This window comes from Schistocerca piceifrons, chromosome 3 (assembly GCF_021461385.2).
Source record: "Schistocerca piceifrons isolate TAMUIC-IGC-003096 chromosome 3, iqSchPice1.1, whole genome shotgun sequence".
Taxonomy (NCBI): Eukaryota; Metazoa; Arthropoda; class Insecta; order Orthoptera; family Acrididae; genus Schistocerca; species Schistocerca piceifrons.
Window position 1 is genome coordinate 269,134,958 of NC_060140.1, and position 18,600 is coordinate 269,153,557.

Below are 18,600 nucleotides of genomic sequence, written 5' to 3' on the forward strand. Positions count from 1 at the left end.
AGCTAACTGGCGAATATTACAAGTCCTACTCTAGACAACGCGAAAATTCCAAGTCCACTGATATGTTGCCTGATAGTAGCACAAAATTATGACAAGTTCACGGAAATGTCCTCAGAAAAATTCTACGTTCACTTTAACGATGCGACCAACGCACCGCTTTTCTTGCTTTCGAGACTCAGATTGCAATGCCCTGAGCCCAGATGTCCGCTGCCCTTAAACAGCCTCACCTGTCGTCATCCAAATTTTCAAATACACATTTCTCTTATATCTAGCATAATATGGCACATAATTCTAAACTAGAATTTTACCAGATTTTTGACGGTGCCCTTGGACTTTTTCTTGCTATCTTAGTTTTTAACCCAACCACAGTTTAATCAATTTGGTAGTTTCTATATGCAAATTTGCTAGTAATTAATTACAAACATGGTGAAACCAACATAGTTATTTAAAAAGATAACTTTTTCTTTAATACGTGTATTTCCTTATTTTATATTTGTATTAGTTTGATTTTTATTGACTGTGTCCGTGCAATGAATATTTCAGACACTCGTTCCCGCCAAAGGGAAAACCTCCCACTGTAGTCTCATAACTGTCGTATGGGCTGGGCTTCCACCGCGTCAGTAACACGGTGTCTGGACAATAGCGAAAGCGGACACATGTGACTCCGGATATTTGCGGTTTTACCTGCTCCGAATAGTTGGGTACCCTTGTCTGCTCCACCTCCCACGCCACCCGACCGCTGGAACTCCCCTGGACGGTGTCTAGACAGACACAATGTTTTCCCTGCTCCGAAGGGATAACGCCACGCTGATCGAAACACAAGGCCTTATGCTCACTTTGGCTCCGAACTTCCTACTGTGACCATCAGAACGGAAGTTATTACAACGACCAAGGGCAGACATTCTGGCCATTACAGTGGTTACGCGTATAGTGAGGTGAAGGAACTTAAAGAAGTTGGTCTTACGTGGATGTGCTGTGTGCTAACACCAAAAATCGAATCATTGCAAGAGAAGGATGCAATCGAAGAACTAAAAAGTATTTAACGTATCAGAACAGCCGTGTAGACCACCTGATGATGCAGTTCTAGAAGTGGAGAAACAAGTGGAGAGGGCGGAGAAGAGCGCTCGAGGAAGAAACAGCGCAGCTATCCGGGATGTATGGTGGCTGAAATGGGAAATCGTCATAATAATGGTTATGGATTTTCACCAGCGTGATCCCATACGGTACGGTTGTGCACAACGACTGCGTATTTTTATAAGGATGGATAGGAATACAGTAATCAGTTGCAATTCCATACAAGAATAATAAAAAAACCAACAAGACTGCGACCGATTGCTGTATTCCTATGCTTTCTTACAATGGTTATGACTTTGATACAGTGATTCCTAACTCAGAATATACGAAGCGGATCTTGTGTCGTCAGCTGCATAGAGTTCAGGCGAACCAACAAGAGTCCAAGAATTCCTATGAAATTGATCTTCATGAAGATTTCTTAAAAATGCGAGATGGCAGTAGTTTTCCTTCTAGAAGACGATGGATTAGAGGAGAGAATATTCTTTCGTAGTCGAAACAAAAGAAAAGGTAGCTTAAAAACGTCTTCCCATTTTTTTAATGGACGGAACATTTAAAATGTGCAGCAGGCAGTTTGCACAGATCTACATCACACACGCTGTGTTAGGAGGTCCCAGTGATGAAACAAAAATTCTTCCTGCTGTATTTACACTGTTCCCTAATAAGAAGAAAGACACACACGTTCGTCTGATTAAACCAGTGTCCTAGAGAAGTGAACGTCGATTTTGAGGCAGCTGTGGTATCGGCCACTCGTCAAGTTTCCACTCAGGTAAAGTAAATGGATGTGATTTCCATATAAAGAAGAGCTTGTGGAGAGAACGTAAGGATCTCTATCTAACTGAGGATTACAACAAGAACGAAGGTTTTAGACTTCTTGTCAGCATGTGTGCACGGATGGGTTAAGATTCAAGAAAGAAGCTGCTAATAACATAAGACTCTTTCAATATATTAACTAATTCATGGCCAAGTGGTTACAGAGTGAGGATATCCCCATAGTAGTGTGGAATTGCTACGGAAAAAGGCACTGAACGACGAATGTCGTTGAAGGTTGGAACAACAATATAAATAATGTTATTGGGAACTCTCACCCTAGAATCACTTATTTAGTGGAGTACTGAAAGAAGGGAGTGGAGCTCAAAAAGTGCGTGCGCATGAAGTTGGAGATGAATCTGGAAGGGAAGACGGGGAAGAAGAAGTACTTGAAGCTGGGCAAGAGGATAAAGAGACTGGCAACATTAGGTGTAGCTTGAAAGCCTTTGCCCATATTCAAAAACAAGACTAATATACATTAAAAAGTAACCTATGAAGAGCACTAAGTCTTCGCGGATTGTTTCGTTAAAGCTGTTAAGTATACTGCATTGGTATTATCGGCGCTATATTAAGTTTTAGTTATAAATAAAGTGCACTATAATTCTTGCATAAAAACGATGTTGTCTATTTAGGCTGAGTTTTAGACATGCCGAAATGGTAAATACCCATTTATAATTTTGACATTCTGAAACCTGTGCAAAGTGTGAAGGGAATCAGAATTTATTACTTCAAAAAATTAAAGAGTGTGTCAGGCGTTACAACAGTACAATAAGCGGTGAGGTTTAGTTTAACGAAGCCAACATTAAAGGTCACTCAAGCGACCCTGTTGTCATCAGAAATTACAGTTACATCTAACAATTTTCAACTGCAATTTCCTATTCAGTGACAGTATTTTCTTTACCTATCTGGTACGTTGTGCCGCAACACGTTATTAATAAATTTTTGTAGTAAAGGATATCGCATTTTGGCGAGTAAATTAACATGGATTATGTCTTTCTTCTTTTCAACCATTCATGTGCCCATTCGTTCTTTCCTTATTTTTTTTGGACTGTCAGTCGTGGTAATTAAAATAGTCACAAATGCAGCGTTGAAAATGCTTAGCGAACATTTGATTTCTTTTTACATCGTTCCTTTCTTGTTCCTCCCATGGCGATGGGATAATTCTGTCGCACTCCATAAGTGTGGAAAGAAGCCACCGTACAAACGGAGTGAGGATGCTGTTATATTTATGCTGGAAAGAACTAATTACATATTGATATAGTCGAAGGTACTGGTTTCGTTTCCCAAAAGTTTTCAATATTTCGGTTTCCAGATATTGAAAACAAGCTTTATATTTCGGCACAATGGAAAGGTAGTTGGAAATATGTTGGTATTAGATGCAGCTACTATAGTGTGTCTAAAATGCACCTGTTCAGAGGGGGATCATTAATACTTATGGTCGGTATTTTCATTTGCCAACCTGATTTCAAGAAGTCAAGATTTAGAAGAAGGACGCTCCTTACGTACTGGCTGTTTCGGGTAAGATGCGGAGACGGCGGCTTGAAAGCGGACACGAGTACGAGGAAGGGCTATCCTCGCCTGAGGGATCGCTGCTCAAACTATCTGGCGAAGGGGGTGACCACAAACGTCCGGCAAGCCATACCGACCGCCAATGATCGCGATCGCAACTGCACGACATTCAGTAACACTTGCCAGTAATGCACCTCTCCATCTGCTGCCCTTCTTATAGTTGGGCTGTTTCGCAGGCTCTGGCTCCTATCAGTAGCGGAGTCTAATTTGTCTTCTGCCTGCGGCCAGTGCCCGAAAGCCTGACGACCACCTCCTGGAGCTTGGTGCATCCTTGATACCACGGCGAGCCACGTGCGGCCCTGCCCCTCAGCTGTCAAAACAGGTCGCGCGCCCGGTCACGCCATCTTTAGACTGTGTTACTTGCCGATTGTCACATCATATGGCGAAATTGTTCACTTTGTAACTGTGCAGTCACGAATTAAACGCAGTCGGGTGGAAAGAAACTTCTTCAATAGGCCAAAACAGTTAATTTCTATTGATAATTCTTTTTATTTTAGTGTATGTTGTAATATCTGACGTAGTAAACGCTCTATCATAAGTGGTGTGCACTGTTTATGTGTGTGACTAGGGTGTAGCTTATGAGTTGTAGCGGAAAATTTTAAATTTATACCTTTTTCGAACATACTTGATATAATCCATTTTGGGAACAGCGCTTATGACCGTGACATCGAGCACTGTTAAGTTATACAGTGTTAAGCAACATCATCATTGAACTCATATCTTCAACACTGTATCACCCCATCCGACGAGAATTACCAGAAAATAAGCGACGAAAAATAAAAAGTATGGCGACTGATTCTCAGAGTAAGGATTTTCTTACACTTAGTGTGACCTTCGTGTTTGGTAACATGAAGGGTATGTGAGAAATGACAACTTACACTGTCGCTCATATCATCTGTTAAGCTCTAGGTCAGCATGAGGCCTTCACAATCGTGAAGGATAAAAAAATCCAGTTTGTAGCAGACTAGATTATGGTGACAAAATGTTGGCGTTGGCATGTGTTCGAACTTGCAACCGAAGATGTTGCAGACATGAAACTAATGGCTATACATGTTCGTAGCCGACGGCTGAACAGAGCCATTTTGCACTCAAATTACTGGCACTGAGCAATCAAAGGCGCTGTAGAAAATGGAATGTGTCTCAACGTCTTTAATAGAGACAGAGGTTACGCACTCAGCAATGGACGCTTTATACCGATAGACTTCATTTGTTTCTTTATTGTTATTTGAATTCCCGGCAAGGAGTTGGGCTGCTAGTGGATAAAATTTTTCAAATTTTTACATGCCTAACAAAAATTTTAGCAAATGTAAATCAGATGAAAGTAAAATCTGGTTTTTTATGTGTACACAAAACTTACAACGTTTAAAACTTTTTACATGATTTTACACAGCCGTTAAAATTAAGTCAGTGATGACAATGTCGATGCTGTTATGCTATAGTGGTAATGCTGGTAGTGCATGAAAATGATCATGTTCATGGTGGAGACGGAATGATGAATACTACAGGGCCTCTGTGAAACTTCAGGAAGCAGCTACCAGCATTTTTCAGTCATCAGTCTTCATAGTGGTTTGATGCGGCCCGCCACGAATTCCTCTCCTGTGCCAACCGTTTCATCTCAGAGTAACACTTGCAACCTATGCCCTCAATTATTTGCTGGATCTCTTCGTATCTCTGTCTTCCTCTACAGTTTTTGCACCCTACAACTCCCCCTAGTACCATGGAAGTCATTCTCTGATGTCTTCACAGGTGTCCTATCATCCTGTCCCTTCTTCTTGTCGTGTTTTTCATATGCTTCTTTCTTCGCCTCGTTTCTTACTTTATCAGTCCACCTAAGATCCAACATAGTTCTGTAGCACGACATCTCAAATGCATCCATTCTCTTCTGTTCCGGGTCCATAATGTTTCACCACCATACAATGTTGTGTTGCAAAAGTACGTTCTCAGAAATTCCTTCCTCACATTAAGACCTATGTTGTGGATACTAGTAGACTTCTCTTGGTCGGGAATACCCTCTTTGCCATTGATAGTCTACTTTTTATATCCATCTTGCTCCGTTCGTTATGGACTGTTTTGCCGTCTGGGTAGCAGAATTTCTTGACTTCGTCTACTTCGTGATGCTCAATTCTGATGTTACGTCTCTCGCTCTTCTCATTTCTGCTACTCGTCATTGTATTGTATGTTAACCGGGGACCTAGAAACCACGGAGAGGCGCCGTCCCCGCCGCAGCCGCAGTGGTCCACAACCTCACGACGACTACGGCAGTCCACTTCACCCCTCAGCCGCCCCACACCGAACCCAGGGTTATTGTGCGGTTTGGCCCCCGGTAGACCCCCCAGGGAACGTCTCACACCAAACGAATGTAACCCCTACGTTTGCGTGGTAGAGTAATGGTCGTGTACGCGAACGAGGAGAACTTCTTTGCGCAGCAATCGCCGACATAATGTAACTGAGGCAGAATAAGGGGAACCAGCAGGCAGATGGAAAACCGCCTAAAAACCATCCACAGACTGGCCGGTTCACCGGACCTCGACACAAATCCACCGGGCGGATTCGTGCCGGGGACCAGGCGCTCCTTCCCGCCCGGAAAACCGTGCGTTTGACCGCACGGCCAAGCGGGCGGGCTGCTACTCCTCATTACTTTCTTCTCTCTTCGATTTACTCTGTCCATATTCTGTTCTCATATTCAACAGATCCTCTAATTCTTTTAAACTTTCACTAAAGATAGCAATGTCATCAGCGAAACTCTCTATAGATGTCTTTTCACCTTGAATTTTAATCCCACTCTTGAGCCCTTCTTTTATTTCCGTCATTGCTTCTTCGATGTGTACATTGAACAGTAGGGGCGAAAGGTTACATCCTTGTCTTACGCCCTTTTTTACTAAGAGCACTTCGTTCTTGGTTTCCCCGTCGTGTTGTTCAGTTTTGGTTCTTGTACATGTTGTATATCACCTGTCTTTCCCTATAGATTACTCCACTTTTCTCAGAATTTCGAACATATTGCACCATTTTACACTGTCGATCGCTTTTTCCATGTCTCCAAATCCTACGAACGTATCTTGACTTTTCAACTGTCTTGCTCCCATTATCAACTGCAACGTCATAGATGTCTCCCTGTTGCCTTTATCTTTCCTAAAGCCAAACTGACCGTCACCTAACAGATTGTCAATATTCTTTTCCATTCTTCCGCATATTATTCTTGTCAGGAACTTGTATGCAGGCGCTGTTAAGCTAATTGTACAACAATTCTCGCACTTGTCGGCTCTTCCATTCTTCGAAACTGAGTGGATCAAGGTTTTCCGAAAGTTTGATAGTACACACACAAAAAAAAGTTTTGCATCACCGCGGTTCCCAGAACTCCTGAAGATAAACGTTGACTGTGGATATTGTATCACAGACACAATGCCTTTGACTGTTCAGAGATGTCACTAAACCCGCCCAAAGACATAAACAACCATGCATGAGAAGCGCCTATTAGACGGACGGGGTCCGACAGCCGATCAGTTCCAGCCATTCCACCAGGAAGGAGGTGCACGGCTCGTGTTGTCTCTAGCTCAACCATGCTTAGACGGTCAATACCGCGGTGCGATCGCGTCCGCATTGTTACTTTGTGCCAGGGAGGGCTCTCAACAAGGGATGTGTGCAGGCGCCTCGGAGTGAACCAAAGCGATGTTGTTTGGACATGGAGGAGATACAGAAAGACATGCCACGCTCAGGCAGCTCAAGGGCTACTAATGCAGTGGATGACCGCTGCCCACGGATTATGGCTCGGAGGAACCCTGACAGCAACGCCACCATGTTGATTAATGCTTTTCGAGCAGCCACATGACGTCTTGTTTTGACTCAAACTGTGCGCAATAGACCGCATGATGCGCAACTTCACTCCCGACGTCCATCGCGAGATGCATCTTTGCAACCACGACACCATGCAGCGCGGTACAGATGGGCCCAACAACATGCCGAATCAACCACTCAGGATTGGCATCACGTTCTCTTCACCAATGAGTGTCGCATATGACTTTCAACCAGACAATTGTCGGAGACGTGTTTGGAGGCAACCTGGTCAGGCTGAACACCTTAGACATACTGTCCAGTTAGTGCAGAAACGTGAAGGTTCCCTGCTGTTTTGGGGTGGCTTTATGTGGGACCGACGTACGCCGCTGGTGGTCATGGAAGACGGCGTTACGGCTGTACGATACATGAATGCCATCATCCGAACGATAGTGCAGCCATATCGGCAGCACATTGGCGAGGCATTCGTCTTCCTGGACGACAATTGCGCCCCCATCGTGCACATCTTGTGAATGACTTCCTTAAGGATAATTGCGCCCCCATCGTGCACATCTTGTGAATGACTTCCTTAAGGATAACGACATCGCTCGACTAGAGCGGCCATCATGTTCTCCAGACATGAACTCTATCGAACATGCCTGGGATAGACTGAAAAGGGCTGTTTATGGACGACGTGACCCACCAATCACTCTGAGGGATCTACGCCGAATCGCCGTTGAGGAGTGGGACAATCTGGACCAACAGTGCCTTGATGAACTTGTGGATAGTATGCTACGATGAATACAGGCATGCATCAATGTAAGAGGACGTGCTACTGGGTATTAGAGGTACAGGCGCGTACAGCAGTCTGGACCACCACCTCTGAAGGTTTCGCTGTATGGTGGTACAACATGCAATGTGTGGTTTTCATGAGGAATAAAAAGGGCGGAAATGATGTTTATGTTGATCTCTATTCCAATTTTCTGTACAGGTTCCAGAACTTTCGGATCCGAGGTGATACAAAACTTTTTTTTATGTGTGTATATCGCCAGTCTCATAGATTCTATATACTAGTGTTATTAGTCGTTTTGTTGCCACTACCCCCAATGATTTTAGAAATTGTGGTGAAATGTTAGCATCCAACAAAGAAGTGGTTTACAAGGCGCTTGTTCGACCAATTCTTGAGTGTTGTTCATCAGTCTGGGTCCCTTACCAGGTAGGGCTGCTAGAAGAGGTAGAAAAGATACAACGAAGAGCTGCGCGTTTCGTCATGGGATTGTTTAGACTATATGAGAGCGTTACAGAGATGTTTAATAAACTTCAGTGGCAGACGTTACAAGAGAGGCGTTATGCTTCAAAGAGAGCTTTAATACTGAAATTTCGAGAAAGTACTTTCTGGGAAAAGTTAGGCAACATATTGCGCCCTCCACATACGTCTCACAAAATGAGCACAACGAGAAAATTAGTGAAATTAGAGGTAATGCAGAGGTTTATCGTCAATCATTCTTTCCATGCGCCATTCACGAATCCATGTGGCTACTATGCTTCAATCTGAGTACTTTTATTTTAAAAAAACAGCCGATACACATATTAACACAACGAAAATAAATATTTCCAAACATGGTTGGATTCAAGTGAAAGAAACTGCACTTAGTGTCGTCGAGAGGAGAACAATGTTTAACGGACTTGAAGACTGGAGCACCTACAAGATTTTCAAGTAAGGGGTTCCCACTTACATAATAAAGGACTTTGTTTTACCGTCACAACAATGTAAAAACAACTCGTCTGCTGAAAATAAAAAGTATCTGCAACAGATGCTGCAGCATTTCAAAGCAGCTAATAGAACATTTTTCGAACGTTAATCAATTAAAATTGCTTTGTACTCTATAAAATTAAGAGAAGGATTAAAAATAATTTAATCACAGAACAATGTGTCCGTAAAATGTATCTGAAAAATGTTTATCATTAACCAAACTGATAAATACTTGAGATTCCTTTCAGTGGCACTTACCTCTTCTTGCCGATAGCTGTGTGGCATTTAGCAAGTTCTGCGTTTTTCAGAATAAAATATGTATTTTCATTGATGAAAGGAAGGGAACTTTAAAAAATTGCAGTGCTTGTGTGATTCTTACTGTAGAAAAAATAAAGAAGTGTTATTGAGGCTTTCCCATCAAAATATTTTTGTCAAGACAAAAAAAAACCTGAATAACTCGGAATTAGTCTTTGGCACTTAGCCTATTATTGATTTTCACTCTATAATTACAAAGAGACAAATACTTGACTTCAATAAGCACGTTGAAGTGAATGTAGGTTGCAGTAGTTATACTGTGAGTTGTGTAGGATACACTTGTGTCCAAAGCTACATCAAACCGTCTTCTGTCTGAAGACAACAACAACAGCAATAACAACTACTCCCTATAACATGATTTTTCTAGCTGACAGTGGGATTCTACTTTTCGCAGAATCAAAATGGCGGGACTGAACTGTATGAGTGGTATGGCATATTGACATTATACGTGGCAGGAAAGTGCTCTTGCCTAATATACATCTTCCTCAAGTAACAAGCACTGCATAATTAGCTTTCATTTCACTTGTATGTTTTGATTCTCTCAGTTAGTTTACCCATTTCGACGAACAATCTCCAAAATTAAAAAAAAAAAAAAAAAACAGCTGTCACATTCAGTGTGTTGCTAAGTGCGTCCAAAAGAAGAAAATAAAATCATGCAGAACTTACCTCCCAGTTGTAGAGTTAACGTTAAGCGTCCCAAACAAATCACTTTTGACACCCAATTCCGCCAAAACTTTGCAGTTATTGGCAGCATTGCCTCCTGAACTCAACTTCCGATCAAGGACTCTGTTGAGAAATTGAAATCAAATATTAGAGAAATGGAAACAAGAATTTAAAAAAAAATGCTGTCGGATGACCATACCCAAGAAGCCAAACGCCAAAAAAGTCTGTTGGATAGCCGATGAATTGGTGTGTGTGTGTGGGGGGGGGGGGGGGGGGGGGGGGGAAGGAGGGGGGGGGGCTTCAGGCAGTCCTCAGGTGACAAATGAATGTCACGACCACATATATAACGACATGCATCTTATAAAATGCCAGTAAATTCCCTCCGCCGAACTCTCATGTATAAAACAGCTTCAAATGTCTGATTACTTTACAAATGAGTTAATGTGTTAAATACTTGACGTTAAATATGTAAGTGAGAAAAAAGTTTAGAAAAGGTTTGATATGAAGTTTAAGGTTTGTTGGAGATCACTAAGTGCTCTCGCTATGAAACAATGGATGGGTATACTCTGGCAAATTTATGCTCTGTTTTAAGCAGAAGTTAATTTTTCACGCATTCGTTTGGTCACGATGTCATTACACCTAAACTATATGTATATATTCAGGGCGTCTCAACTAAGAGTCGTGAGGAGTTTTTTCTCTGTTGTTTTGGGAGATATTTGCAATTTCATGTTTTGAATGTGTAGCTGGAGTTGGCCCAAACAGACAATTCTCATCACGTCTTTCATGCGAGACCCAGTGTAGACAGAAAGCGTCGGTTTGTTTCCTATTACAAACAAAATTATTCTTAAAACGAAATTTTAAGTGCCCTTTCGATAGAGCGGTCCCATATTAAACTAGTGAGATATTTGTTTTATTGATATGCGTTACCAGGGACAGTAAAACACAAGGAATAATCAGTATTCCAGCAGCGATAGGATAGCTCTGGCCAGCACTGGCTACCGCCATGCAGCAGCGCTTCGCAGTCGCCCTTGAGTTCTTGTTATTCATCATGTTTTACTGTCCCTGATAATACATATCGATAAAACTAGTATCATAATAGAGTAATTTGGGACCACTCTATCGAAGTGGCACGGAAAACTCCGCTTTAAAACTATTTTGTTTGCAGTGGGGAATAAACCGACGCTTTTCATCGGCACTCGGTGTCGCGTGAAAGACGTGAGTTTTGGTGTATGTCTGGTCTGACCCCAGCTACACATTCAAAACACGAAATTGCAAGTATCCTCCGAAACACCTGATAAAAAAAACGCCTGAAGAATCTAAGAGTCCCCTATACAAATAACATTGTAGATACATTCGGTGGTTTATGTGGATACTGTTGCAAAGTGTGTTGTTAATAGAGCTAGTAGTAAAGAAGCAATAAATTAATAATTCATGCCTGGTGCTCAAGTTTTACTGCATGAACAGCGAAACTATAGTAAGCGATAAACTTTTTCCTTTTCATGACTTCCTTGGGAGGAGGGATGGGGGTTGTTAGCAGAAAAAGTTTCGTAAATATTTGAAATTATGTGTACAGAATGTAGGAAGTCGTTAATTGCTCTCACTCTCAAATACTAAATGATCAGAATCTGGGTCATTTTGGCTCTTTGAATTATTCTGCCTCAAGACATATGGACGCTTTCTAACTGTAACACTAGTCTTACTGTGTTAAACCTTTAACATAAGATTTCAGCTCTAAATGTGTGGATTATGACAGTATTTTAAATATTTAAATCTGGTCTGTATTTATATGAAATATTGAAAGTAAAATTTTTATTGTCCCTGGCAGTCGTTAGATAGCAACCTGTAACTGGAACCAGGTGACCGTGGACCAGTTTAGTCGTTTAGTAAGACAGATGAGTGTACAGACACAGAATACTGAAAACGTTGCAAAGTTAACTGTTATTTGAAAAAGTGAGCGCTGCAATAAAATGGTTTTTACTATTATAATCAAACATTTGTGTAAGTGAAACGTATTTTCACGAAGGGAAAAAGGAAATTGTGTTTTGACATTTAAAGTAAATTGCAATTTTGAGTCATATATTTACTGTTTTCAAGTACTTCTGTTTTTTTTTACAGTGCATCAAACATCACAAGGTGGTTGCTTCTGTGTTAAAAGATGCATCGCAAAGGATGAATCCATCTTTTCTAGTCTCTAGTTTCTCTCGTGCTCCGACAACTTAATTAAATGTCATACCTCTGCCCGAATGGCAAGCATACAATTGTTCATAGTGCTTGTAAGTGAACTTACACATACCATTCTGTGCCAAAGGTTTCGTTTTGTCATTACTACTGAAAACCTTAGGAATGTTATTGTTATTTTATAATGAAGGCCTGTACATGCCGGATTTTACGTTTTTGTCTGACTATCTGGAATGTGCCAGTATATGGGATAGTGCACCAGTTTTTGTCATTGATTGTTCTCTATTAGCCAACGTAGGGAAACGGTCTTTTTAGCGCTTTTTATTTTTTCCTAGAAAGGTATGAATCAAATCAGAGCTAGACCCTTTACAGAAAATGTAAGTTTAATTGATTATAATTTGATTTTTAAATGTACATTCAAGTCATGAAACTGATACGAAGAGATGCACCGTGGAATGGGAAACGGCACGTATGTGTCTGTGGATACTGTAAGCTTGCAGAGATTACAATTTCGGTAACTCTTGCGTTTTGTAATTGATAATTGAATGTTTTTTTTGCGCTAACCTCTGTATTAAGGTTCAAGAAATTTATAGAAGTGCGTTTGATTTGAATTTTATTATATTGGGAGTTTCAAAGTTGTTACAACATATTTAACTGTCTTATGATACCAGGTGGGAATTTAAGGAGCTGGGACCTGGGTAAACTAAAAGAACCAGAGGTTGTACAGAGATTCAGGGAGAGCATAAGGGAGCAATTGACAGGAATGGGGGAAATAAATACAGTAGAAGAAGAATGGGTAGCTTTGAGGGATGAAGTAGTGAAGGCAGCAGAGGATCAAGTAGGTAAAAAGACGAGGGCTAGTAGAAATCCTTGGGTAACAGAAGAAATACTGAATTTAATTGATGAAAGGAGAAAATATAAAAATGCAGTAAGTGAAACAGGCAAAAAGGAATACAAACGTCTCAAAAATGAGATCGACAGGAAGTGCAAAATGGCTAAGCAGGGATGGCTAGAGGACAAATGTAAGGATGTAGAGGCCTATCTCGCTAGGGGTAAGATAGATACCGCCTACAGGAAAATTAAAGAGACCTTTGGAGATAAGAGAACGACTTGTATGAATATCAAGAGCTCTGATGGCAACCCAGTTCTAAGCAAAGAAGGGAATGCAGAAAGGTGGAAGGAGTATATAGAGGGTCTATACAAGGGCGATGTACTTGAGGACAATATTATGGAAATGGAAGAGGATGTAGATGAAGATGAAATGGGAGATATGATACTGCGTGAAGAGTTTGACAGAGCACTGAAAGACCTGAGTCGAAACAAGGCCCCCGGAGTAGACAATATTCCATTGGAACTAATGAGGGCCGTGGGAGAGCCAGTCCTGACAAAACTCTACCATCTGGTGAGCAAGATGTATGAAACAGGCGAAATACCATCAGACTTCAAGAAGAATATAATAATTCCAATCCCAAAGAAAGTAGGTGTTGACAGATGTGAAAATTACCGAACTATCAGCTTAATAAGTCACAGCTGCAAAATACTAACACGAATTCTTTACAGACGAATGGAAAAACTAGTAGAAGCCAACCTCGGGAAAGATCAGTTTGGATTCCGTAGAAACACTGGAACACGTGAGGCAATACTGACCTTACGACTTATCTTAGAAGAAAGATTAAGGAAAGGCAAACCTACGTTTCTAGCATTTGTAGACTTAGAGAAAGCTTTTGACAATGTTGACTGGAATACTCTCTTTCAAATTCTAAAGGTGGCAGGAGTAAAATACAGGGAGCGAAAGGCTGTTTACAATTTGTACAGAAACCAGATGGCAGTTATAAGAGTCGAGGGACATGAAAGGGAAGCAGTGGTTGGGAAGGGAGTAAGACAGGGTTGTAGCCTCTCCCCGATGTTGTTCAATCTGTATATTGAGCAAGCAGTAAAGGAAACAAAAGAAAAATTCGGAGTAGGTATTAAAATTCATGGAGAAGAAATAAAAACTTTGAGGTTCGCCGATGACATTGTAATTCTGTCAGAGACAGCAAAAGACTTGGAAGAGCAATTGAATGGAATGGACAGTGTCTTGAAAGGAGGATATAAGATGAACATCAACAAAAGCAAAACAAGGATAATGGAATGTAGTCTAATTAAGTCGGGTGATGGCTGAGGGAATTAGATTAGGAAATGAGGCACTTAAAGTAGTAAAGGAGTTTTGCTATTTGGGGAGCAAAATAACTGATGATGGTCGAAGTAGAGAGGATATAAAATGTAGGCTGGCAATGGCAAGGAAAGCGTTTCTAAAGAAGAGAAATTTGTTAACATCCAGTATTGATTTAAGTGTCAGGAAGTCATTTCTGAAAGTATTCGTATGGAGTGTAGCCATGTATGGAAGTGAAACATGGACGATAAATAGTTTGGACAAGAAGAGAATAGAAGCTTTCGAAATGTGGTGCTACAGAAGAATGCTGAAGATTAGATGGGTAGATCACATAACTAATGAGGAAGTATTGAATAGGATTGGGGAGAAGAGAAGTTTGTGGCACAACTTGACCAGAAGAAGGGATCGGTTGGTAGGACATGTTCTGAGGCATCAAGGGATCACCAATTTAGTATTGGAGGGCAGCGTGGAGGGTAAAAATCGTAGAGGGAGACCAAGAGATGAATACACTAAGCAGATTCAGAAGGATGTAGGTTGCAGTAGGTACTGGGAGATGAAAAAGCTTTCACAGGATAGAGTAGCATGGAGAGCTGCATCAAACCAGTCTCAGGACTGAAGACCACAACAACAACATGATACCAGGCCACATCACATCACCCATATAGCTGATTCAGTATTTAATTCTCGAACTCAGTGTCTCTTTCTGTAATACAGTTTATTCAAAATTCTCGATGTAAACTTACTATCTCATTCTTGTACTACCTGAAAATAATCTTTTACCATACTTAAGATTCTGTTCGAAAGATGAAACCCGATATTTCCATGTTTGGTCAAGTACAAGAGCCTAATAAATATAAAATTATCCTTAATACTATAACTTGTAAATCGTATAGACTAGTATATAGAAAATTAGGTGGTTGTTTATAACGATTAAAGTATCAATTAAATATAACATACATATGGAATGTAACCACGAGAAAGCAAACAGTAGAATAATTCTGGTTATATTCACAGATTTTTTTAAAAATGTGAGCAAAGAACAGTTTACTTTTTCTCCAGTCATGAATAAATGAGAAACCATTACAATCCATACATGGAATGAGAAATAAAGGCGGTTAGCAAACTATTGCACAGAAAAGTCGTTCGACAGTTCTTTTGTTTGTATCATCTCTAATATATCAAGTAATCTTACACAACGATAAGATACGTTGTTTAATGTTGATCTAGTATCAGGCACGGCATCATGTGTTTTGTTCTGTTGAGCGTAGGGGTAGTTCGACTTTCAGTTGTTATAAAGCACAACAGTAAGTATCGTAGCAATTGAAATGTGCTGCTGTGTTTGAAGAGTTTTCTTATGACATAGCATTAACGAATATCTTCCTAATTCGCCAGCGTAAATTCAACAGAAAATAATGCAGTCGTACAACAGAATGTAGCAAGACTCCTCATCAGATGGAAGAACAATTCAACTTGAAAAAGGAAAAAGGCCCGCAGACCTAAATATTGAAGAGGTTGTTGGGGACGATAAAAAAATAAATAAAAATAAGAAATGATCAAAATTGAGGATAAGTAACATTTGAAACCGCTGAAACACTTCTCCCTAGAGTGTACATAAGCCTCTGGTAATGATAGTTGAAATGCACCGGTAATTTAAGAACTAATTTTGACCTGATTGAAGCCAACAACTTTTTTAAATGAAGAAGTTTTTGAATAAAAAATTGTAAAGAATGGAGTGCATTTTGGATACTACACTGAGACATAGCCTAAGAAATACAGTCGAGAGTCACAAAGGATTTTATCATGTTTATGTTACTATACAAATAAAAATATTTCGTAATGAAATCATGAATCTGCTCATAATTTGATTTAACGTGGCACAGTATTGATCGATAACACCAATAAATGTATTGCTTCATTAGAAATAAATCTGCAGGATAGCTTGGGTTGAAGAAAACAGGAACAGAAATATCTAGCACATTATAAACAGACATTGAACACTTAGCCTTCTTCTGCTGTGAGGAAAACACGATAACTAAAGAACTTGTGGATAAATTTTTCAATCATTTAAGTAAATATATAATAAATGAAAGCCAAGTGAACTGAATGGTTTCGACATCAATCCTGTGACAACAACAAAAAGTACGAAGTATAAACATTCTTATGTTGTCCGCTTGGACCATTCGATCTCTAATGTTTACTGAACTTCTGCTGTCACTAGCCTATGTATTAGCGTGCTTAATCCGGAATACGTCGCAGAATTTACTTATTTAAAAATATTCCTTTCGTAAATAGCTGGCTGGCGGTGCAACTTCATTTGCAAATAAAGACAGTAGATACTTGTTTACATTAGATAGCAGTAACAGTATTTCGTACAAATTTTTATTTAAGTACAGAATCAGTTTTGAAGGTCATTTCGACAGTGCAGTGAGATCGGTTAATTGCTAGAAATGATAACTTACGAAAAACATATTCGTTAAAGTCTGTTTTAGCGTTCCTCCTTGGGGTCACGTTTCATGTTGATGAATATACGGTATGAAATAAATGTCAGACATATTTCATAACAAGTTTTTTATTTTATAATCTGTCACTTTAATTGCGAGAACTTTCTTTCCTTATCTAGCGTAAGTCAGTGAACTGAATTACTTATTGTTTTATGACTCACGATAGATAATTTTTGTTTACTGTATTGATCTTAATACTGCGCAACTTGTGATGAACTGTTCACCACCAACGTAGCGTTTGCGCAGTGGTGAGACAATGTGGAGACAAATACTGCTGAAATGTCAGAGAAAAAGGAAAGCATTTATATGCCAAACACGAATCAAGAAGTGGATCATATAGAGACGTGTTGAAACATTTATTGAAATTAGCCCTCTTGTTTGAAATTTGCATTTCTGTTTCTAGTCCTAACATATCTATGTTACGTAGGTTTCGCCTGGGAATACTTCAGAAAGACTAATGGCGACTTTATATTCTTTTTATCAAACAGGACAAGTAAGAAAACAAACAGGCACTTAAAAACTATTGCTTTTAGTAAACAGCACGAATATTTACCTTAAAACTGTATCTTCGACGGGATAGCTGTCGCAGTACAGCAGTTCGTCAAGGCATACCTTGCCAATGCAGAGTACTTTAAATTCATTCCCCGCCATTGTCTACGCACTCACGCGGTGCTGAATGCGGAGAAAACGTGAGGACTCTACGCTGAACAAAGTCGTGGATGATGTCTCTGAATCTTAAGGCTATCAACATACTGTATGCACTAGCACACGGCAAACATGGAGACAGTAGCACGTTACGTCATGCTTATCACATGGTGGAATTACCTCTTTACATTTGGACAGCTGTTCAAGACAGCATGGCCTTCACTTGGATTGCTGTGCGGCTTTTGTATGTGAACGTAACTCTATTTCGTGCACTTGGTTGCTGGCGACATCTGTGCCTTTACACAACGAACGTTGAATCGAGAAGCAGAGGTTATCAGCGATTAGCAGGTCAGGGACCTAGGCCAAGAGTCTTCCCGTGAAGAGAACTGGGAACGTGCTCCCTACATACAACTGTCTGCTACCAGTAAAAGGCTTGATTATCACTCTATTTAAAGCTTAAAGGCTTACCTAAAGTAGACGAATTTATATGCAGGGAAGATCATTAACATTTAGATGTGCTCCATGCATAGAGCGAAGTGTCTTTTCTGTCTCAAGCAATAAATAAGTGTTCAAGGTTCAAGAATAGAAGGCTGAAATACTTTACAATTACGAACAGCGTGTGCGTGTACAGTGTGGTCAGTTCTATTTGAACATTATCGGTTGTAATAAACCCATAACGCTATGCAATAGACCGTAAGATTTGTTTTCGATTTCCAACAAACACATTTGAATATGTCATTGACTATTAGCGACAAATACACTCTAAAACAAAACAAAAAAAAGACACACCACGAAGGAATTATACGAATGGGACGAATTCGGTAGATGTAATGTACATGTAAAGACAAACAAATTATTACAATTTCAGAAAAAACTGGATGGTTTATTCAAGAGAAAGAGCTTCACAAATTGAGCAAATCAATAACGCGGTGGTCCAACTCTGACTCTCATGCAAACAGTTATTCGTCTTTTGAATGTTTGGTAGAGTTGTTGGATGTCCTCCTGAGGCATATCGTGCCAGATTCTATCCAACTGGCGCGTTAGATCGTCAAAATCCCGAGCTGGTTGGAGGACCCTACCCAAAACGCTCCAAATGTTCCCTCTTGTGGCGACATCCGGCGACTTCGCTGGCCAAGGTAGGGTTTGGCAAGCACGAAGAAAAGCAGAAGTCTCGT

At 40.3% G+C, this 18,600-nt stretch overlaps 1 protein-coding gene across 2 annotated transcripts in view; it reads right to left on the minus strand.

Moving 5' to 3' along the window:
• LOC124788167 (ketohexokinase-like) overlaps positions 1–17,715 on the minus strand; it is a 28,805-nt gene extending 11,090 nt beyond the window's left edge. Inside the window, exons 1-3 of one of the 2 annotated variants that reach the window (XM_047255320.1) lie at positions 17,606–17,710; positions 17,334–17,478; positions 9,953–10,072 (exon numbers count right to left, since the gene is read on the minus strand). In XM_047255320.1, the coding sequence (XP_047111276.1) occupies positions 9,953–10,072; positions 17,334–17,431 (218 nt within the window). In that variant the 5' untranslated portion in view covers positions 17,432–17,478; positions 17,606–17,710. Of the gene's footprint in view, positions 1–9,952; positions 10,073–17,333 lie in introns of both variants that reach the window. The other variant, XM_047255318.1, reaches the window with a different exon arrangement.
• Positions 17,716–18,600: the final 885 nt, after the last annotated feature.